Below are 22123 nucleotides of genomic sequence, written 5' to 3' on the forward strand. Positions count from 1 at the left end.
GATTCTCTAATTAAGGAATTTTTATATTATATATTTTAATTCTGTTATAAAAAAGCTCTTAACTGCAATAAATTTTTAAATAAATTTAATTCAAAAAAATATAAATTTTTTTTTGACAAAAAATTCATTCTGAAGATTGAAAAAAGTGAAGTATTGTGACGTAATAAACTACCTGCTGTGTCGCTGCATGATTAAATTTTATTGGCGTTTAAAAATCAATATTACTAGATAAGAAATTTTAGTACCCATTTGAATATAATTATAATATAGATTAATATTCAAATATCATTCTAGACTTTATTGATTTATATTACAAAAACTTGTTTCAATTCTCTCAGTGAAAGTTATGGCAGCAAATATTAAATACTGCTTAATTGGAATCCTCGACATTCACAAAAAAACGCTTCGATAAATTCTCCATAAAATATTTTTTTACGATTAGATCAAAACAAATACGTTTGCCACGTTTGATATGAAATATGCCGGTTTCGGTCTGATTTGTCGACTGCCTTATTGTCTCGTTGGGGACCGTTCACTTATTGCGGTACAAAATAACGGGCTTTTTAAAATTGTGAGTTGATGTGGCTCGGTGGCGAAATGATTTCGTACTTCGGTATCTAATTATTGCTGTATGGACAAAGCGGTGATGGGTTCGAAACTCGGTAAGAGAAACTTTTTCATTTATCCTTTTTCGAATCATATGCAGTAGAAACGTGGCTCACAGCCTCCGTTTGTAGGTTAAAGATCACTCTAATCTCACTATAAACTGTACATTATAATGAATGCAGTGAGCATTATCATACTCCTTGTCTGGTCGGAACACCTTGGTAGTAAGCCAAAACCGAAGCCTCACATCACTGCAATATGTGAATGTGCCCCATTGGCTTTTAAAACCAATAAGGATCAGTTTTATTGTCACGTAAATTTTCTAAACTGATGTTTATGACTATTTTTAGAATATACTATAATTAATATGAGACTTCTTTTTGTTGTGTGATGATTTCAGACCAAAAGATGTCAATATCCAGATTGATATTTCCAATAGCTCACACATGGAGATCATTTATTTCTTGTGGTAGAAAAATAGAACGTGACTTTCTTTGTGTATTAAGCAAAATTTCAGTTAATATTTTTATGCTGCCTATGACCGATGATTCATAAAAATGCGCTTATGTTTCAGGTCTAAAATTAGAAATTTTTAATTGTTAAACAGAAAGTCGTTCTTTATCTTTAAATTATAGAGATATCCAAATTCAAAATAAATTATCGATTTTGATCCTCAGAATCGAGATAAATTGTCAGTAAGTGTGTGATCAAAAGAGCGCATAATATGAATTTTATTATATGATGAAGATTATTTGTTTATAGGCATAGAACTTGCCTCCTATGGAGAATAAAGAATGTTTTCATATTTCATTTTGATCTTTTATCCCCATAATAAAGTGAAACAATTAAAATATTTACACTTATGTCATCGGTTTATAATTTTTATTAATGAGATGCTTCTTAAGTGCTGCAAAATTAACTTCAGAACTAAACAAATATTTGTTTTAACCCATTTGGTTTCATTTTTCATCATTTCAACAAATTTCAAAGATTTATTACAATCAGCCTTTTATTATCTACAAGAAGTTTGTTGGGTATTTGAAAGCGATTTGGTCTTTTTTCATACATACATGCTGCATTTTTATTATTATTTTCATTTGTTTTAAAATTTATGTTTTTCATTGGAACTAAAGCATTTTAAGAGAGAGCAAAGAATAAGATACATAAAAAGGCTTATATGAAAGAGTTAAAAATGACAAATGTATCATTTTTACATGTTTTATGCTCAGAAATGATTGATCATGTTCCGTAACAAACGGAATCGATAAAAACACGTGCCAGACTTGTGCTGTTTATTCTTTCATGTCATCATCTGTAGTGGGACTCTCTTTTGTTTGTTTGAAAACATCAATTGGAGAAAGGTTAAGGCATTCATGCCATATGCAAGATATCCTTTAAAAATAAAAATTTAAAAATGTCACTTTAATTACGGTAATTTTAACAAAAGACATAAATTTTGTTCAAATATTAGGTACTAAACTATTTAGCTGAGCATTTATATTAAAAATCTTACTTATGGAGAACATATTGTGCGACAGATTAGTTGAATTATTAATAACTTGTGGTTTAGAAGTAATTTTTTCGAAAGCATTTTAAAACGTATAAAATTTATCACCTCATTAAAAGGGGATAATCCAAAAGGGTAATGGTTTTCATATCATAAATCTAACACAGCAAGCGCATGCATAGCATTAACATATATGTTAACACAATATTCTATGATACTTAAATGTTTCTATTTATTCTTCACTTTTTACTACTTGCTTCTAGTTCAGAGAGGTTCAGAGTTGAATTCGACCTTTAGTCTTCTAAAGCCAACATTGTCATTATTCATAAATACTGATAAATACAACTAATTTTGGCTATTTTGCCTGAATTTATTCAAACAAAATTTTAAATTGATCTATAAAAGTCTTGAATAGTTAAAGATTATTTTAAAAAAATGTGATCTATACCACAGACAATGACTAGCTCGAGCGCCGTGGTCCTCAGAGTGCCGCTACTTCGCGTTGATGGAAAGATGTCAAACTGCGAATAGATTGATAAAGGAATATCCATACACAACCTAGAGTAATATTGTCGTTTTCATCACGTTTTAAATATAAAGGCTGCGTTTATTCTCTTTAGAGTTATAACGTTCATTTTTCATACAAAAGGTCAGTCTGTTTTTGAACTCCGAAGAATAAACATTATTGTGAATAAATAATTCCGTAAGGAATTCGTTTTGATTAAACTACATTGAAAATTCTCAACTACGTGCAGTTGTCCTTACCCTTTTGACAACTCTGTTTTAATTGTATTTGAAAATAAATGTAAAATGTAAATAAATACCTACCTATTAACATTATTATTCAAATACACATTAAGTACGGCTTCATCATAAAACAGCTGATTAATTTTCATTTGTTATTTGCTTTTCTTTTTCTTCTTTTCCTTCTTGGAAGGGAAAATTTACATGACGAGAAAAACTCTCAACATAATTTTTCCGTCTTGACATTGAATAGCTGTAATTTTTAATTGCAAGAAACACTAAATGCATGTCTAATTCTATTTAAATTTAAATCAAATTAAATCTATGAAAGGAGTTTGTATATTCACAAAAATATCATTGAAACGTTAAAAGTATCATATTTCTAAACATGTACAATGCACAACAACAAAAAAACTAAAACTGTCGAAGCCTGTCAATAGATGTTCTTTTTCCTTTTTTAACAAAAAATGTTTGAAAGGAAATAATTTGTTGTGTTACGTTTAATTTACAAAACAAAAAAATGCTTAACAATCCATGTGATGGATTTTTCATAACAATTAATCACTGAGATACACATTTAAGCAAGGATTCCGATAGTTAGGAAAGGAGCATATGTTTGAAATTAATTAATTACTCATAGATGTTTTCCGATACCCGTGATAATTTGTTTAAGGACTTTACATCCATATCATTAATAATTCTCTTAACAAAACGATATTTAGCAATACTGAAGCTAGCTAGACACAGCATCATCCTTCGAATGCTTGAGAAAGTTACATAAAAAATCATCAATAAATTATGTGGAGTCTCTTCTGTATCATATTTCTTTAGAAATAAAATATATCTGTACCAATTAATCAAATAAACAGATTCAATTAATAACAATAATGTATCGGCGTTAATTATATAATAATATCCTCAGGTGAAAAGCTTCTTCTCTGCTATTAACATTTTTACTACTTCACCTAAAACGAATAGCAGCATGCGAACAGATTTTAAAATCGGTTATTCTCAACATATTTCTAAAAATCAAATTTCCTTTCGTTTTTCCGATCGGTTATTCACAACGTATTTTTGAAATTTAAATTTTGAACCGATAGAAGTGATTCAAACTTTTTTTGACCGTTACACAAATTTCTGCGATCAAGCATCGCTCAGAGTGATAGGAAAAGATTAATAATTTCTCGAAGTAAGAACATAAAGAAGCTGTGTCTGTAAGTCCGCCTGTATAATGACTTAATCTTGATTCTTTTGTTCAAGAAGTGTTCAAAAATTCACTAAAATTTGAAAATACCAAAAAAAATCAAGTAGGCGGAATAAAAGCGTAAAAAAGTAAACAATAACAATTGGTGATCGAATATATTTTAATTAATAAATAGGCATAATGAGTGATTCAAAGAAAGTGATAGAAATTGATAAATCATCATTAGTGACTTTAAAAGCCGAAGTGTTCAGGTTAAAAAAATCAGAAGAGTCAAAGACTAGAAATCACAATCCAACTAAGAAAATAAATAGTTCGAAAGCAATTTCGTCACCTGTAAATAATTTAAAGGCTATTGAAGTTGATGACAGCATCGAATTAGCAAGATCAAAGAGAATTTTGGAACAGAAAGCAAAGTATTATGAGCGGATGTCAAAAAATAAAGTCAATTCAACTTTAGTACTTTTTGAGAATAAGAAGGATGATGACATTCGAGATGAATCAGATTAGTAAGTTTATTATTCTTTATTTTACATTATACACCAATCATTTTCACTAATGCGCTTATTATTACTCCAGTATTGAATTCACAGATTGCTTTGGACGAACACGTAAGGTTGAAAAAAGCGAGTATGACAAAATCCGAGATGAAAGAGATGAAATTATTGAACAACCAAAAGAAGTGGAGGAAAACATAGTTGAGGAAATTGGCGACAGCTTTTTAAAACAACGAGAAGAGTGGAGGAAGCAAGAAGAAGTCAATAAAGAACGCAGCGAAATTCATTACCAAGATATTTTGTTTGATGGTGAGTAATTTCACATCACTAATTAGAAGACGGCGATAATTACATACTCAAATAAGTAGAAAGAAATCTCATGCATGCATGCTTTTTGTTCACATCCAGATTTATTTACGTATTTTTATTTCCTTTGATTAATTATGAAAGTACAAAATGGCATATTTATTTTTTTCGTATATTTTTGATGCTTACTACAGCATAATACTACTCTATCGGATACACTAATCTTTTATTTTATTTAAAAACTTAAAAGCGCACTGTTAGACATACTGAACCAATTGCTCGTGCCAATCATTCAAATAACAATCGTGTTTTAGTGTAAAATGTCTCATTCAATCCAATCACAAAAGGCAGCATTAGATTAATTCAAACTTATTAGGTAAAATGCATAAATTTCTTTGGCATTGAATAATTTTGTCTTCTAATATTTCTAAGTGTACCTATACTTATTATTAATAGTATCTTAGTTATCAAAATTGGACACATTGAGCTTATATAATTTTTGCAGCATTAAAATTCGTTCATACTTTGTTATCTAATTCTTGTGCTGTTTGCAGTATCAAATAGATTTATGAGCCCACTTGAGACGTACAGCTACTATAATTTAAAAGGCGTGATAGCTAAAAATTATTACATTTATTTTTATGTTATCAATATGCACTGTATCAAGCTGATAAGAATTTTAAGCGGAATGTACCAAAAATAAGATCTTTACATAACACAAAAATCTACATAAAAGTCGTTAAAATTTCACGAGTCGTAGGTGATAACATTTAATGAAAAATAAAATATAATGTCGATACATGGCTAAAGCATGCTGTAACGTTAAAAAGAAATATATAGCAGGGCATAAATTAGAAACCTGCATTCTATTCGGTCGAAAAGCAAATAAAATAAAACAAAAAATTATTCAGAAAACTTGATTTTAAATCGCGCGGCGATAAAAATAATTTGTGGGAGACGAAAGCATTAATCAACATTATTTTTTCGTTTTCCTGACTTATAAATTTTTTCTTAATTTGTTTAACACAAAAATGTATGTAAGTTTCTCTCACAATTATTGACTTTTCTAGTCATTATTATTTCTTGGGCTTATTCACTAATGACGTTTGCTTATTGATTCTCTGCCTTAGTAGGGAAAGAGCATGCTCTCGAGATCATGCTCACCTTAAATAAATTAGATGAGTATGCTCGTGGGCGTTGCTCTCAGTTTACTGATAGAGTCATACAAGTGCTAAGTCACATGACTGAATAGTCAAAAAAATCACATCATTAGTGTACGACCCTCTCATCTAAGTTACAGTTTTCATAAAACGCAGATGGGCAATAATAATAAAACTCTTATCTCATAATACAAAATCAGTCTTGGAATGTACGTACAATTAAAATATATCCTTAATTTACATAATCGACGATGAATTTAGATAAGATACTGCAAAAATTATGGCACAATATATGAAAACTAGCTGACTTAAATTAAAATTGACAGCAATATTAATTGAGGGCTGCATCGTTGACACTGATACTTTAACAAATTCATTAAATTTCTGTGTTGTCTCATCATTCGCATTTTCATCATCATTTGCTGTCTGAACAATTGGAGTGTCGACGACAATTTGTGTTGTTGTTGTGAAAATACTTGGTTCAAAATCATCTATATCTCCATCTCCAGATTCCTGATCATTTTCATCAGAATCATCTTCTGTATCGTCCTCAGTAAAGGTGTGCAAATTATCAGTATTTTTTGCTCGTTCTCCATTGCACATCCCCTGATTACAAATACAAACATTCTCGCCATTGACGATTCGACAGTCATTTAAAGATACTCCAGAACATGTTCTCGTTACTTCCACTAAAAAAAACATACATGATTAAATAAATTACACACGTGAAATTATGAACATTTTATTTCTTACATCCAATTTTCGTTATGCATCCTGAATAGCCTTTCGGACATTCGATTGCATATGCTTCTTTCGCATGGTCTAATAATTGATCGAAACCCTCACAAGTCTTGTGTATCTTCTCCGATGCATTCAGAAATTTCTCATCAATAAACGGTTGTTCCGATTCGGGACCGCACACATAACATTTATGGACCGGTGAACCAATGCATCTCATTATGAAAATTACTGATAAAGAAGAAAAGTGATCAATTAGACTTAAGCCCTTATTAAAGCGCATTAAAGTAGTTAAATTGTACGATAAAAGAGTTCATCTTGTCTAACTGGCTTGTTAAGCATTAAAATTTATATTTATAGGTTGTTGATTCAAATTCACTTTTGTTAAGCTTTATATTTTATCGCATAGCAATTCAGATATATTTAAATGATAAAAACCCGTCGTCAAATGTCATGAGTTATATGCAGTAGCACTTAGTTTCGTAAAATACTAATCCACGATACTGTTTTGTCCGAAATGCGCTTTATGCTGTTGATCCCAATGAGTATTAAAATGTAGACTATAAATTAAATTAAATTCTAATAGGAATGAATATGTTCAGAACTAATATCAACAAACCATGAGATCGAATCAAACATAATTTTAAAGGAACCGGTTTTATGATAGTTTTTTACAGATAGATATTTGCCGTTTATTTAATTTAGCTCTTCCATATCCATGTGGCACATCGACTTTTTGTAAATATTCATTAAGAATGGAATGGAAAATGATTTTAATTATAATCGGATTTAAAAGAATTGATAATAAAACACTTGCTTAAAATGTCGATGGCTCTTCTTGTTAACAAATTTGTTATGTCATTAAGACACTATTTATTGCTCAATGAGTTGAAAGATGTTCAATCAGATATTTTAAGAATGAGTAGTATATATTTATAAATTAAAATAAACATTCATAGATGTCATTATGAATCTGAGGGAAATTCTTTTCAAGTTTTTCAAGCCTTTTCTTTCTTTCGTTCCTTCATGCGATTATTTATGCGTTCCAATCCAAGACAGAAATGAAAATAATCTCAATTCCTGCCTGCCTTAAAAATATATCAACTAGGAAAAATATACTTAGCAAATAAATAATAGGAGAGTAAGCACAGAAATTCTCTTTATTACAATTCCTCAATGTTACTCTGACATGAACTGCCTGAATACTGTAATTTTTAAGTTTATTTTTAGCAGATTTGTGGATTTTTTGCATAACATCATTTTTTTTGTTTTCTCCTCCTATTGGGAATGAATGAAATAAATTTTTCAAATAACAATAATCCGCGAGTGGAATTATGAAGATGAAAATTATTATATTCAAGTGCCGTGAAGTGAAGACATGAAAATAAGAGATTATTATATGGGGATGTGATAAGATAAATTTAACGCATTTTCATCTTTTATTACTTATTCTTTTCAATCTTTTTTCCCACTCTCTCGTATGCTTTTCATCATCATAGCATACACATAGTTATAAGATAAATATTTTACCATGATATTTGACGTGCCTTTGCAAAGAAATGCTCTAGTGGATTCGTTTTGACTTGACACAAAAATATTATATATTTTTATGATTATTTATTTGGGAAAGAGGATTATGAGGAATATGTACAAGTTTTATTAGTCTAGTCCAGTGGTGTGCTACCTACGTGCCGCGGCACACTAGTGGGTCGCAAACATTATTTTGAATCGTCATGAACCGTATGCCATGTATCGAGTTTAACCACCAAAGTGTGCAACTCAAATAAAAGGTTGTCCACCACTGGTCTAGTCTTGTAACTCTCAGTCTTATGTAACAATATTCAGGAATAGACATTAATTGTCAGGAGAGAAAAATAATATTTTTATTGCCACGAGCAGTCACTTCTTTACGATTCTGTCGAAAATGAATAAGAATTACATTGAATTTAAGATACAAATGACATCAGAGCTGATTTCAAATCACCGTTTCTGAGTGGTCATTCGAGAGTACTTGTAGAGGAAGTCTTGTATTTCCACTTTACTAACGATATTTTGATTTTAAATACTTAATTCCGTAATTGTCTTGGTCCGCTGTATAACAAGAATTCCAAAAAAAACATCTAGCACACAGTTTCGTGGACACTGATTAAGACTGTAAATCATTAAAAAGTTTTACTTCACAAGTTAAGTTTGATTAATGCTTGAAAGTTGTTTTCAATAATCTTATTTGTTGTCTATGACAATGACTGCTTTTTCATGATTTTGTTATGACAGTTTTGCGAATATTCGGTATTTTATGACTTTGCTAACTCTGCACAGACCGATAGTGATCCATGACCTCTATTAGCGGAAGTCAGTAAGGTCATTGTTAGGCAATTTGTAATATTAAGATTTCTTAAGATTAGCCCAGAACAGCACACCGTGTTCGTACCCAAGTGGGCAAAAATACGTTATAAATAGTCAATGTGAAGTTAATGTCCAACTTTTTTCTTGTAATTTCGCACTTTTGTTCAATTGGGTTTGGGCACCGTTACATCACATTATTAACGGTTAGTTGCCCTGACGACGAATTTTGACCCATTTTTAAGGCAAAAAATTCGGCTGCTCGCAAACAAAAGTATTCAGTCTGGAAAATGTTTTTCCATCCAAAAACAATGTCTTCCTATTTGAATGACAGTAGCACATCAGGTAAAACACTGCTTGCGACTTGCAATCTATCGATTTCCTGTCAAAGCCTAAATATTTTTCACAGACATTTTGCTTTTTAAATGACTAGAAACTTCTTTCTGTGATATTTTGTTGATGGATTGTAGTACAGATTCATATTCAGGAGGTTAAATGAAATTAAAGAATTCCAAACTCACATAAATTTGTTATATTCGTTACTATAAATAAATTCCGGGTATATTTACTGATCCTATCATAGAATCAACTTAGCACTTCATTCATTTCCCTCTTCAAATTCTCAATGGGCATAATAACAAACAAGTCGCCGCATGAGATGCGCTTTCACTCATAATCATTAGATTAAAATCAAATTAAACTCGTTTATATCCATCCATATCATGCTCAACGCTCAATGCTTTTGTAAAAATAATTTATATTCAAATTAAATAACTCTATTTTCCAAAATCAAAAAATCAAAATTGAAATGATTGTACCTTTGATGTTGAGTATAAACAAATACAATTGGTTACACTAGCACAGATGAGAGAGAAAAATATAAAACTGTGAACCGACATATGAAATGAAACCTGATTTTCTAACTCAATAGCGATGCGTTCTTAATCAATCATTAATTGAAAAAATGAAAATTAAGATAAATTCGTAGAAATGCTTTGTTGTATCCATTTTTGGAGTTACGATAAATTTATTATTACTGACACATGCACTGATAAAAGAATTAATGATCTATATAATTAAATAAGCACTTCTAATGTTTAATGTGCTGTGAGTGGTCTCGAAAATGTGTTTCGAATTCTGATCGTTGTCTCTTTATTGTGCATTTTTTGAAAAAAGGGCGCTTATTAATACACTTTGTTCGGCTGTGTCGCTGTCTGGGAGAGGGACGAGATCTCCATAATTAGTTTGGAAGACAAAATCCATCTCTATGTTTGTTAATTAATGATTTTTCATTTCATAATCAGAAAATAAACTTTTTAAAGCGTTGCTTTCAAAATATTTGAATTTTAACAAACCGTTAGAAAATTTAAATCCTAAAAACCCGTTAAATTATAACATTATTTATTATTAATTCCTAACGAATTACTGATCGCTGGGACAAAAATGCGCTGAAGTCGCTCGATAAGGCCGAATACTTTTGTCTCTTTTTTCAATGAATTTTAGATGATTCCGTTGTTTATTTAACATTTTTTGATGTGAATCATTATACAATAATTGAATTTGAGACTAAAAGAGACATTTTTGATAGTTTACAAGTGAAAAATTAACATATGCTGAATGAGTATTAAAAGGCAGATGTCTGATGACATTTTAATTAATTCTTTTCTGTGTCTGAATAATCTGCATAATTAATGGATTTTAAATCATTTCTGTGAATGCTGTACATTTATTTTTTCTCGGTTTTAATTGTCTAGAACATTGTCCAATTGTGACTAATTTTTTTCGTAGGAAATAAAATTCGTGGGAAATCCCCGGAAAAGTCGTAAAAGCATTTTTTGTTTATGTTACTTGATTTATTGTATTATTGTTCAGTGGCTAATCTTATTGGTCTACATAGTTTCTCAAACTTTATGCCACGTGATTCTATGGCGCCATATAATTCTACTTAAGCTGCTTGTTGTGAACCAGGATGAACAACCAAAGTCTGTCCACCTCTGGTCTTATATTCGTTGTTTTGAAAAATACGAAATAAATCAGTAATTCTTTAACTGTATATTTACGTCAGTGGTTGGCAACCTTTAACGACTCACGATTCATGGCATTTCCAAAAATATTGGCGGCACACAGGTTGTTCATCACTAGTTCATACTTATTTCTATTATTTCCTTTGCTTTTTCTGGATGTCATAAATAAACTGTCTATTACCTACTGTGCCACTAATGAATTAAACTTGATTAATAATAATATAGACATTTTAGACGATGTAGCAGTGTTATCCAAACTGCGTGCCATGTCACACTGGTGTGTCGTACAACAAGATCAAGTGTGCCGCGAATAAATTTTGAAAAATGCGAAAAATTTCTACAATCAAAGTGTGCCATGGCTCGAAATAGTTTGTTCATCACTGCTATACAGCCTTAAAATTCACAAAAGCTATGATTATCGATGATTCAAAAGCATTAGTATTTAAAAATTTAAATATAAAAATTGCCAAGCTTCTCAGATGGCACAAATTCAATGCACTCAATTTAATATGAATTAAGCAATTATTTTTCTCGTTTTATAGTGTAATAAATTGTTTCATGACTAGCATCGAATGCCTAAACGCCTTGTTCAACACGTTCTTTTTTTCTAGTCATGACACTGACAACATGACATCCAGTCAGAATTTGCCACCCAAAGTGAATTTGATCAATTTATTTTATTGTAATCGCATTTATTTCTGCCAACATCCGTTTTTGGCTAATTGTTATGAGTATGGTTTCACTTTACATTACACGAATAAGCATCTCACTTTCAGACGCGAACACACACAAGGCATTTATTACAGTCAAGATTTATATCACCCTACATAACTCCTTTGCTATGGATTTTGTTTTTTTGGGAATGTATAATATATATTTATTTATTTATTTTTCTATTCACCTAAATACACAGTAAACAGCCTCAACATTTTAGAGTAAAAAATACTATCAACTTTCAGTTTCCTCCTCATGTTGCACAAAAGAGAATTTTCGTTGTTTGACTTGACCAATCACATATAAATTTATTCTATCATCTGTTCAAACATTACACATATTAATTTAATGCACATTGATTTTATTTTCCATCCTTCGTCATTGTTTTTTTTTTCACTTCCCAATCCTACTCCTCACCGTACCAAAAAAACAAAAAATTCAATAATTTCGTCTGTGAGATTTTTGAGAGAAAACAGATAAAAATTGCATGGAAGCTTCCGTATGAAAACAAAATATCATGAGAATAGAATGAAAAGGCAACTGTTTCATAGTGATGCTTCCAAAAGACTGACTGACCAAAATTGCTATTTTTCTTCTGTGAGAGAGTGTTTTGAACATCGATAGTATGAAAGAGAGTCAAGTGCTGCCTGTATCTCATTTTTCTTTTCTGTTCCTTTAGATCTCTCCAATAGCAGTCCACATGTTAATCTTATCTCTTCATTTTCTATTTACAGAGGCAAGACTTCATGGAACAGCATGGTATAAATTCTCTCAAGATCATGAAGAGCGTAAAATTCAACAAGAAAATCTCGTAAAGATGCGAGAGAAAACTGAACAGGCGCAAAGTCAACGTGCAGAGTTAAAAAAGCACCGGGATGATATCATTAAAAATCGTATTAAGCTTGCGAAAGAACGAATAAGAAATAAACTTGGACTGCCCGTTGAGCAAACTGACAATGATGATAGTAAGTGATATAAGGTCTATAAATAAATATTTTTATATGCATTTAATGTCTTTATTTATTTAAGAAGTTGCAGCAGATGATAAGAGCGATGATGACAGACAAAAAGCAAGTGAAAAGGCTGAACAAGATGCCGAAAGGGAATTGCAGAGGGAAATGGAGAGGAAACGGCATATACGGTATGTTGTAATGAGATGTTTAAATGAAATAATGAGCTCATTTCGCTTAAATGGACTTTCTTGACCTATTCAATAATCTAGTGAACAGCAGCTTTAAGCATAACAAAAGTCACTGTAATTTTATTTTCGTTACTTCTTGTGAGATGCATCTTTTAAGTTGCAATATGTTCGTTACATTGACTTTTTGGACCATACTCTTTAATATAAGGCTGCTTGACCAAATTCAGATCGTGCCTTAATCAAATTGAAGCAATTAATGTCCATTTTGATATGCTTTTAATTTTTATGCATCACAAATTGGAGATCCTCCTTTTAAAAATCTTAAATAATTTGGGTCTTTATTTATGACTGACATTTAGTTCCCTTAATTTGATAAAAGATTTCATGATTTATGATGTCATTTTTGGAATGACAGTTAACGAGAATTATACAGCAATTATATATTTACAATAGGATTTGAATAGAGTTAATTAAAGATAAATTTACTCAACACTTGATTAATTAGCTTTTTGATCTAGCGGATAATAATCAATCCTATTGATCTTTTAATTACTTTAAATAAATTCTCACTTATTTTATTGATTTTATTTTACAGACCTTGGGATAAAGGTAAACTGACGGGAGAAAAGCATTCTGATGAGTCAGACGATGAAGAAAGTTGGGCACCGAAAAGAGAAAAGTTTGTTATGTCACAAGACGAGTGGATCGAAAAGCAGAGAATCCAAAGAAATAATGAATTTGCACCAGTTTATGATCAACAGCCTTCATCATCAAAATACAAAGAGAGAAGTAATCCTGCAAACATCGAACAATCTGTTGCTGCAAATTTAAGATTTATACGTGAAAAATTTGATAAAAAGAATTGAAATTATTTAATTAAATAAAGTGAATTATTTTATTATCAGAAAGAATGAAGTTAGTTACATTAATTCTGGATGTTATCATTAATTAATTAAGTTGTGTGTCATTAAATTCTCATTGAGTCAAATACCTTCAACTTTATTAAGTTTCTAAAATTCAAAAATCATTTGCAAATATGGTGATCCAAACAAATTTACAATAAGTTTAGGTTTGCATTTCAATATTTAGTTATAAGTATATAAGTGGGGTAATTGATGAAAAAAAATGAAAATGTAGAATAGGAATTAAAAAAATAAAATAATAAAAAGAAATAGAAGATTGAAAACAGTTCAAATTATTTAGGTTTTGTAGCTACTTAATTTGAGTAATTAGAAGGTTTAATATATTCAATAGAATAAGAAATATTTAACGGAATGAGATATTCTTGAAATGACTAATGTGCCTTTCTTGTCAAATTTAAAGACTTAAAATATAAAAGGTTCATCAAAAGCCAAAAATTTAAAACTGTCTTCAAAAATAAATCCACATATATAAGTTCCCACTGTTTAAATTGCTAGACCAAAAACACTGAAATGATAAATCAAACTAATTAGTCATATGACCTTGAGTAGTAATCACCTAAGAATAATTACCTTGTTATCACGTACATACTCTTATTCTCCCATCTGACCGTACAGGATCCATCTGTGTCATTATTCCAAAAGCAACTAGAAGCAGTATGTAATCCAGCCCCATTCTTTTGCATTATCAAACATGTAACAATGTATTTATAAGGCTTTTGTTGCTTTGTCAATGTATTTAAGCAATTTTCGACAATATTTCCAGTCCATGAGTTAACTGTCAGGAGTAAATTTATTCATTAATTATTAAAGTTTGGGAAGTAAATTAAAAACGCAAAAAATTTTACCTTTGTCGTGCTGATAAGCATTTCCACCTATTGTGTTCTCTATAGCTTCCTTGATAATTTTAGAGACATCATCAACGATAAATTGGTTCTGCAAAAGAGGCATGACAAAGTTTTATGAGTGCTTATTCCACAATTGTTCTATCAAAACTGAACTTGAAGGAGGAAATTATTGCAGAAAAAAAAGCTGTAGTAATATATATCCTGTTAAATATAATGTGAGGGAATAGTGGTGTTCAAAATCATATTAGTGATAGTTCACATGCAATGTGTATCTCCTCCTTTCTTGCTAGTTCCTTAATAAATATAGTCGTATCTTCAACATTTTCAGTCATTGAATGCTTAAATTTAAGTAAAGACTGTATTATTTATATTTCTTGGATATCATGAAACAATTGTTTGTATGATAAAAATTTCATTTCAAGTTACAGCTGTGGATCAAACAGACTAGATTATATTTAAGAGATTGCCTGGTGTTGAATACGAAATAAATTGCGAATAAGGAACGAAAAAAAGTTTGATCGATAATTTTAGTATGTTATATGGTAATATTTTCACTATCCATTTATAACTTTTATCAAGAGTAATATATTTATTGTTTTAATGAACATATTTAAATATGTGAAGATATTTATGCTCAATGGATCATAATAACTTCAATTTTATGCCTATTTATGACTCATAAAATGCCGAATATTATTTTAGACATTATTTCTACATTTTTTCATGCCATTCTAATTTTTGTTTACTTACTTCTTCACCGTCCATGGTTTTCGTTTTGTGTTGACTAATAGTTTACAATGATTTCACCAATTTATTCCTTATTTAACGTCCAAAATTCCTATGCCTGCTTAACACTTTTTCGCTGAAATTTGCAAACAAGAAAAAATTACTTTTTTACACAGAAAACTTTTACTGTATCTACAATTACGTAATACTTTTGAGCTTAACTTACCTTCTTTATACTTTTTATCGCTATTGGATTGGTGGAAATTAATTAACTTTTATAAAATTTATAAGCGACAAAATTTCGAATTGCCCTTTATTGGCTTGCCCCTTTGATATTTTCAAATTTTTGGCCGTTAAAATTAATTACATAATTTTCTGAAATTTCATCATTTTTATGATTCTATTGTCTAATAAAATGTATTAATTATACTAATTTTGTGAAATTATGTAATAATTTTTTGTCTCAAGTTTATTAATTAATAAAAATGAGATTAATCTTAACGACTTTTCGAAATTTGAAAAGCCCTTGTAAACAGAGTTAAAAATAAATTTGGTCTAAGTGAAGCAGTAGTAAAGATAAATTAAATATTTTCATGTTTAAAGTACTCTAATCGGACTAATAAATAGTTGGAGTGATACATAAAGATCAATTGCATTAGGATAAGACGAAATTTTTAATAATTGACGAGATTTAGGGATAGAATAAAGTTGGCATTTTTTTGTGCGTAAAAATTTTACTTTGTGCATAAAAAAGTCCACAAAAAATGTTTAAATGGACTCTATAATAACGCAAGTAAATAGAGAAGATGAGCAATTGAATGCTTTCGCAAACGATAAGGGTAAGGATGGAAAGAAAAATTGTGGAAATGAATTGATAACAAGAGATTTAAAAATTGTTGTGAGGGAAATGAAAGATATAGGTGTTGACTTTTTTCAGGGCTTTTGAATTTTATTTACTACAGCCTTGGATTCACATATATTTTCTAAAAATAAACCTACACAGTGGCATTAATAAATTCAAAAAATAGCATTACATATTTTCTTCGATTTAATATTAAAATTCTAATAATTCAAGCACGATTCATTCATGATTTTCATAGTAATAGTATTAAATGATATTTTTATACACTTGAACAACAAGCTGTATATAGAGAATCACTGTATAAATCAAAACAATTCTTAGCTCTTCACTATATTTTATTTTAGATAAAATTAGTTTCATATGAATTATATTACGGCCGAAGCGCATATATTCTTAAAATAGATTTACACAAGTGAAATTATGCTGAAAAAAAAATTGTTTAATATTGTAGTATTGATCTTAAATCGGGAATTGAGTCATTTTTGTTTAAATTAACTAATTAATCGCGCTACATTTTCGCAGATAAGGGAGCGAGAAAAATGTACATTTCTATATATTTCATTTTAATGTACACATTCTCTGTGTAGAAACACAGAAATTCACGAAAAAATTGCGATTTATGTATTAACTTTTTTTTAAATCCATTACATTATCCCATTATGACATTCTTTCTCTAATCATAATCTTTATCTTCGCCAAAATCAAATCACCTAAAAAAATCTAGGAACTATCGAAGAAAATGTAACAAAAAAATCAAAAAGACGAATATGGGAGACAGTTTTCTGTTGCTGGCGACAACGAAGTGCTTCTATAACTCGCCGTACCAAATCAAATCAGAATGGTGGATCGATAGAAGGACTTTCATCAACGCAAACTATAGGACAAGCAAGTGGTCTTACAGGCAACAATAGTCAAAATCGATATTTACTTCCGCCAGTTAGACATTCGGACATGCATAAAAAATGTATGGTTATTGATTTAGATGAAACACTTGTGCATAGTAGTTTTAAAGTAAGTAAAAGTTGCATGAGCCAACTTCTTATCAATGATTGACCGTTCGTTATTATTTTCTTTTCTTTTTTTCCGTAGCCAATTCCAAATGCAGATTTCATTGTTCCTGTAGAGATTGACGGAACAATTCATCAAGTCTACGTTCTTAAACGTCCTTATGTCGACGAATTCTTAAAAAAGATGGGAGAGCTATACGAATGTGTTCTATTCACAGCTAGTTTAGCTAAATACGCTGATCCTGTTGCCGATCTTTTAGATCAGTAAGTCTTACCCTTTATTATTGAAATTATATCAGTTGATAACAATGTTTTAATCCAAACAGATGGAACGTCTTTCGAGCTCGACTGTTCCGAGAATCTTGTGTTTATCATGGTGGCAATTATGTAAAAGATTTAAATAAACTAGGCCGAGATCTACAGAAAATCGTGATTGTAGATAATAGTCCAGCTAGTTATATTTTCCATCCTGAAAATGCTGTGCCAGGTAAATTATAATAAAATTTGACACTTAATGACGATAATGCTAATCAAATATTTTTTGCCTTATAGTAAAGAGCTGGTTTGACGATATCAGCGATACCGAACTTTTGGAATTGATTCCTTTATTTGAGAAATTAAGTAAAGTGGATTCTGTTTATACAATACTGTCTAGTAAAAATACAAACTCAAATTCTAATTTAATAACACAAACAACATTAACATCGTCGTCGTCAATAATAACATGCTCGCAACAGCAACCAAACGAGAATACGTAACATTTAAGGATTAAAATAGGAATGAAAAAATTTTTCTTGTTGTTCTTTCATGGTTAAAGTTTTTTGTATATTCGAATGCGTGCATATACATCAAAAAAATTACGATGTAAAAATTATATGTTTTTGTTATGAATATATATTATTTGTGACAAACAAATGAGAAGTGATGTAGTTTTTCAAAAGCATTTCCGTACATCTCGTGACCACAAACCAACTTTTTAAGCTCAGTTTCAGTGAAATTTTTTATATGTAGACTTTCATAGTGTGGAAGATATTGATTGGTTTTCGACATATCATTTGCATATCTGTCAATCGATAAAAAAAATGACTCGTAAAAGTGATAGAAAAAAAAGTTATGTACGGAATTACTGTGTTTCCTGTGAACGTCTTCCCATCATCTACATTTTTCGCACAATGTCCTCCTTCTCTTTGTCCTCACAACTTCATACATACTTACTACATGCTATCAATGCTTTTGGAAAATTACTCAAAAGTAGTTATATATATATTTATATATACTTATACATACAATATAATATAGGGGGAATGAATAGGTAGTATATTTTAAACCGCTCTTTCATTCTTTATTTATTTATTAGTACAATAATTCATACATAAAACATAGAATCGTGCATGTTTATTTCGAAAATTAAAAAATGTGTCTACGGACATAATATTATCAGAAATTATTTAAATTAACACAGTTAAAGATGATGGTTATGCTAGGAATGATGAATATTCATGTTCATTATTTCTAGAATCATCCCATAAATCAATTGATTGATTTATTTTTTCATCCAGGAGACAAAAGTTGAGGTATGATAATCATACACAAACAATTATAATTCTTATAAATTTAGGGATCATACATTTATGACATTAAGCATTCTCTAAATTCTGTGCCACATTTTCTTTCTAAGAGGAATTTGTGTCACAGAATGACCTAATTTATGGTGGATGTCATGTGTGTTTGGCCCCTCAAAACATGTTAATTAATGCAATTACTAATATAAGTTTATCTGTCATTCGATGAAAATAGAACTTAGTAACGAAACTTCTTTTAACAAATAATTTTATTAATTTCAAAATTCGGTACCGAAAAGGAAAGCATCCCAAAATTTTAAAATTCGAAAATATATAATTTAATCTGATGCGAAATAAATTTAAAACAAAACTTAATCATTAATTAATTATTTTTCATTAATAAGAAACCTAATTTATATTTTTTATTATTTCTCTATATTCTGTCATTAATTAAATAATTGATTTCCCTTTAAAAATGTTGCAATCTAGTAAAGTTAAATGGGGTTTCTTATTCAACTTCGATGTTACGGAATCCTTCAAGTATCCACAATAGAACCTGCTCACTGTTATAAAATTTGTTTTATGTACATAATATGATAATAGAAATATCCAACAAAAATTTCACTCAAACCTCAAACTCTTATCACAACTTGAAGATTGCGTAATTTTGAAGTCTGAAAATCGACCAAATTAAGTAAGAAAAAAAAATATAAAAAAATGGGCTTCTAAGTATAATTTTTAATGAATGTAATAGTAAAAATTTTTAATATTAAGGAACAATCTGTCAATTTTTCACTAACACGAACGTTTGCATAAGAAAAATTGAAATTACAATGAATATTATCATTTTTGTGACAAACCCAAACTTATTATCTTAATGTATGTCCCTCAAAAAAAAAAAAATAATTAATTCTAATTTCCAACAACAACAACAGCAGCAAAGAAACCTTATCAATATGATTTTATTATTGAGTTTCAAAAATGAATGAAAAAAATAGCAGTATTTGATACAATACTGATTCCGGACTTGAAGCTTTATGATTTTTCAAACGCATTTCATAAAATTGTAATCGTTTAAGTTATTAATAGCACTTTTGAGTTCTGAAAGTAGTTCTTAGGGGGTTGTTCACTTGTGACGTCTGTTTTAATGAACTAATGGAGCTAGAAGACCTAGCATACAAGCATGTGCTCAATGAACTGGTGAACATGCCTATTAAGCATGCTCATTGGTACCGTAAGATGATCATTGAGGATATGCTGGTATGTTAGGTAAGTGGAATTAAATATCAAGTTTGGTTCCAATGGACGTTGCATGTGGACAGCCTTCAAAGAGAATCGTAATCATTAATGGAATATATTTTTGTGTCGTCTTCATCACAATCAAGGGTGAATCCAAGAGGGTTTTAATTTACTCTACATACAATTTTACGTCCATATATAAAGTAATTCTCGATGCACCTTTGATCAGTAGTTGAAGTATGAATAGATGCCATGTTTTTGTTTAATTGTCTTTTGCATTTTAACAGTAAAATCTTTTTTTGTTCTTATAAATTAACTTATAACGTCATAGTTGAAGGCTGAAAAAAATGAGAAAGAAATTCATTAGATGTATGATAATTGGATATATACAGAACTTTAAATTGTTTTCGGTGAATTCTAAACGCATCATGTCATCAATCTATATAAAAAAATATAATAATAACTATAAACTAAAATTGCAAAAGAATATCAATTTTATATTATAAAAATAACAGATGTAAAAAAAATATTAATAAAATTTTTATAAGAATATATCAAACACTTGAAATTTTGTTAATCTGCTCTAGTTGCTTTCAGATAAGTAGGTTCCAACATCAACAAAGAAAAATATAAAGACGAACGACACGTGATGGTTCAATAATTTTGTATTTCAGCAACATTTCCTATCACACGACCAACTGTGTTGTATCGTTCGTGCGACCTTGAGTAAAAATGGCCTTGAAAACATCAATGATGTCATATCTACGCGCTGAGCTGTTTAACATGAGACATAAAAATTTGATTAATCTGCTGGTTTTTCCTTCTTTAGAATTTCTTCAATACTTTAGTTCCTCAAATTAAAGCTGATTTACTTCTTGACTGCGTGTAGAGATCAGCATATCCGCAAACAAGAACAGATGCGAATGTTCTCAACATTTTGGTGACCATTAAAAATTTAATTTTTTTAAATGCATGAGTCATTTTTTTAATCGGTTACTCTAGACAATAATCAACAAAAATTACAAAAGTACTCGTTCTTATCGAGTTACTTCAGCGCATTTTTGTCCCAGCGATCAGTAATTGATTTTTAGTTCAGTTCCCTGTCTATAAACAAGATCCAGTAGGATCCATATAACTCCCAGATCCACAAAAACAAGATCCAGTAGGATCCATATAACTTCCAGACCAACAAAAACAAGATCCAGTTAATTCTAAGTCACCATACTTGGAATTTAAGAATTTCATCATTTAACGTATTTTCATAATTTAAACTACACAACGGTCAAAAAAAAATTCAAACTTTGTTCAGCAAACACTGATAAAACATCGAAAAACATTGAAGAACACTGTAAAACAATGAAAAAACGTGTTGTTGTTTTTGTTGTTGTTGTAAATGAAAATGAAAAATTGTTAATTATAGTATTTATGCTTTGATTTGAAACTTTTAAATGCCCGAGGCGCCAATAACTTTATGGAACTGATCTTTTAAAACCATTCCGAGATGTCTAGTTTTCGAGATCTCGCGTTCCAGCCGACCGACCGACCGACCGACCGAACAAAGTGTCTTATTAAGCTACCTTTTTGAAAAAAATTTCAAAAATGCGCTAAAAAAGAAGAAATATTAGGTAATTTTGAAGTGCTGATAAAGAAATCGTCAGAAAAATTTCAATCGCAGTATGTTTTTGCTATTTTTTGATAAAACAAATTTTGTTTACAAAGAATATTTTTTGCAGTGAATTAACGAATCACGATAAATTGGTTCTTAAAAATAAGATGTGAGCATCAATCTGACCGATATAATCCATGACAGAGTCGTAAGGGAATTGTGGCAGAACTTTTTGTTATGTGTCGCATGATTGAAAGGATTCCAAAATTGAATTTCAGACATATATTAACAAAAAACTCAAAATTCTGATACCAGGCTACAATTTCGTACCGGCCTGAACCAAAATTTTTATTGCATGGTCATTTTGTAACT

The 22123-nt window shown here is 29.9% G+C and overlaps 4 protein-coding genes across 6 annotated transcripts; 2 read left to right on the forward strand and 2 right to left on the reverse strand.

The window, feature by feature from the left end:
• Window positions 1-4073: 4073 nt before the first annotated feature.
• LOC139088160 (coiled-coil domain-containing protein 174) lies at window positions 4074-13910 on the forward strand. 3 transcript variants are annotated; one of them, XM_070637234.1, is made up of 6 exons: window positions 4074-4164; window positions 4237-4567; window positions 4638-4864; window positions 12575-12805; window positions 12870-12981; window positions 13577-13910. In XM_070637234.1, the coding sequence occupies exons 2-6, from the start codon at window positions 4242-4244 to the stop codon at window positions 13845-13847; spliced, it is 1167 nt and encodes a 388-aa protein (XP_070493335.1). In that variant the 5' UTR covers window positions 4074-4164; window positions 4237-4241; the 3' UTR covers window positions 13848-13910. The 3 variants fall into 3 exon arrangements, with proteins under 3 accessions (XP_070493335.1, XP_070493334.1, XP_070493336.1); XM_070637233.1 differs by lacking the exon at window positions 4074-4164 and having other exon boundaries at window positions 4180-4567; XM_070637235.1 differs by lacking the exon at window positions 4074-4164 and having other exon boundaries at window positions 4180-4567; window positions 12873-12981.
• On the reverse strand, window positions 4931-12394 carry LOC139088161 (uncharacterized). The gene is made up of 3 exons (XM_070637236.1): window positions 12028-12394; window positions 6775-6990; window positions 4931-6710 (listed from the first exon to the last, which is right to left on the reverse strand). The coding sequence occupies exons 1-3, from the start codon at window positions 12095-12097 to the stop codon at window positions 6259-6261; spliced, it is 738 nt and encodes a 245-aa protein (XP_070493337.1). The 5' UTR covers window positions 12098-12394; the 3' UTR covers window positions 4931-6258.
• Window positions 13911-13936: 26 nt separating the features above from the next.
• Window positions 13937-15835, reverse strand: Dlc90F (dynein light chain 90F). Its single transcript, XM_070637237.1, has 5 exons — window positions 15702-15835; window positions 15500-15611; window positions 14750-14837; window positions 14475-14679; window positions 13937-14409 (listed from the first exon to the last, which is right to left on the reverse strand). Exons 2-5 carry the CDS (start codon window positions 15512-15514, stop codon window positions 14388-14390), a joined length of 330 nt encoding a protein of 109 aa, XP_070493338.1. The 5' UTR covers window positions 15515-15611; window positions 15702-15835; the 3' UTR covers window positions 13937-14387.
• Window positions 15836-16020: 185 nt separating this feature from the next.
• On the forward strand, window positions 16021-20706 carry hzg (CTD small phosphatase herzog). Its single transcript, XM_070637271.1, has 5 exons — window positions 16021-16314; window positions 17062-17348; window positions 17427-17608; window positions 17671-17831; window positions 17897-20706. Exons 1-5 carry the CDS (start codon window positions 16248-16250, stop codon window positions 18100-18102), a joined length of 903 nt encoding a protein of 300 aa, XP_070493372.1. The 5' UTR covers window positions 16021-16247; the 3' UTR covers window positions 18103-20706.
• Window positions 20707-22123: the final 1417 nt, after the last annotated feature.

The sequence above is a fragment of the Chironomus tepperi genome, unplaced genomic scaffold (assembly GCF_022539635.2).
Source record: "Chironomus tepperi strain 1889 unplaced genomic scaffold, CSIRO-AGI_Ctep_v1 contig_161, whole genome shotgun sequence".
NCBI lineage: Eukaryota > Metazoa > Arthropoda > Insecta > Diptera > Chironomidae > Chironomus > Chironomus tepperi.

Bases quoted from the DNA above. Each gene is read 5' to 3' on its own strand.
- hzg (XM_070637271.1), top strand. From the start codon at position 16,248: ATGGACTCTATAATAACGCAAGTAAATAGAGAAGATGAGCAATTGAAT. The intron at 16,315-17,061 runs GTAAGGATGGAA...AAAAAAATCTAG, and splicing joins TGCTTTCGCAAACGATAAGG to GAACTATCGAAGAAAATGTA. The intron at 17,832-17,896 runs GTAAATTATAAT...TTTGCCTTATAG, and splicing joins TCCTGAAAATGCTGTGCCAG to TAAAGAGCTGGTTTGACGAT.
- LOC139088160 (XM_070637234.1), top strand. From the start codon at position 4,242: ATGAGTGATTCAAAGAAAGTGATAGAAATTGATAAATCATCATTAGTG. The intron at 4,865-12,574 runs GTGAGTAATTTC...TTCTATTTACAG, and splicing joins CCAAGATATTTTGTTTGATG to AGGCAAGACTTCATGGAACA. The intron at 12,806-12,869 runs GTAAGTGATATA...TATTTATTTAAG, and splicing joins GCAAACTGACAATGATGATA to AAGTTGCAGCAGATGATAAG.
- Dlc90F (XM_070637237.1), bottom strand. The intron at 14,680-14,749 runs GTAAAATTTTTT...TACTCCTGACAG, and splicing joins TGCTTATCAGCACGACAAAG to TTAACTCATGGACTGGAAAT. The intron at 14,410-14,474 runs GTAATTATTCTT...TTATCATTTCAG, and splicing joins AGTATGTACGTGATAACAAG to TGTTTTTGGTCTAGCAATTT.
- LOC139088161 (XM_070637236.1), bottom strand. From the start codon at position 12,097: ATGAGGAGGAAACTGAAAGTTGATAGTATTTTTTACTCTAAAATGTTG. The intron at 6,991-12,027 runs GTGAATAGAAAA...CTTCTTTATCAG, and splicing joins GCTGTTTACTGTGTATTTAG to TAATTTTCATAATGAGATGC. The intron at 6,711-6,774 runs GTAAGAAATAAA...TGTTTTTTTTAG, and splicing joins ATGCATAACGAAAATTGGAT to TGGAAGTAACGAGAACATGT.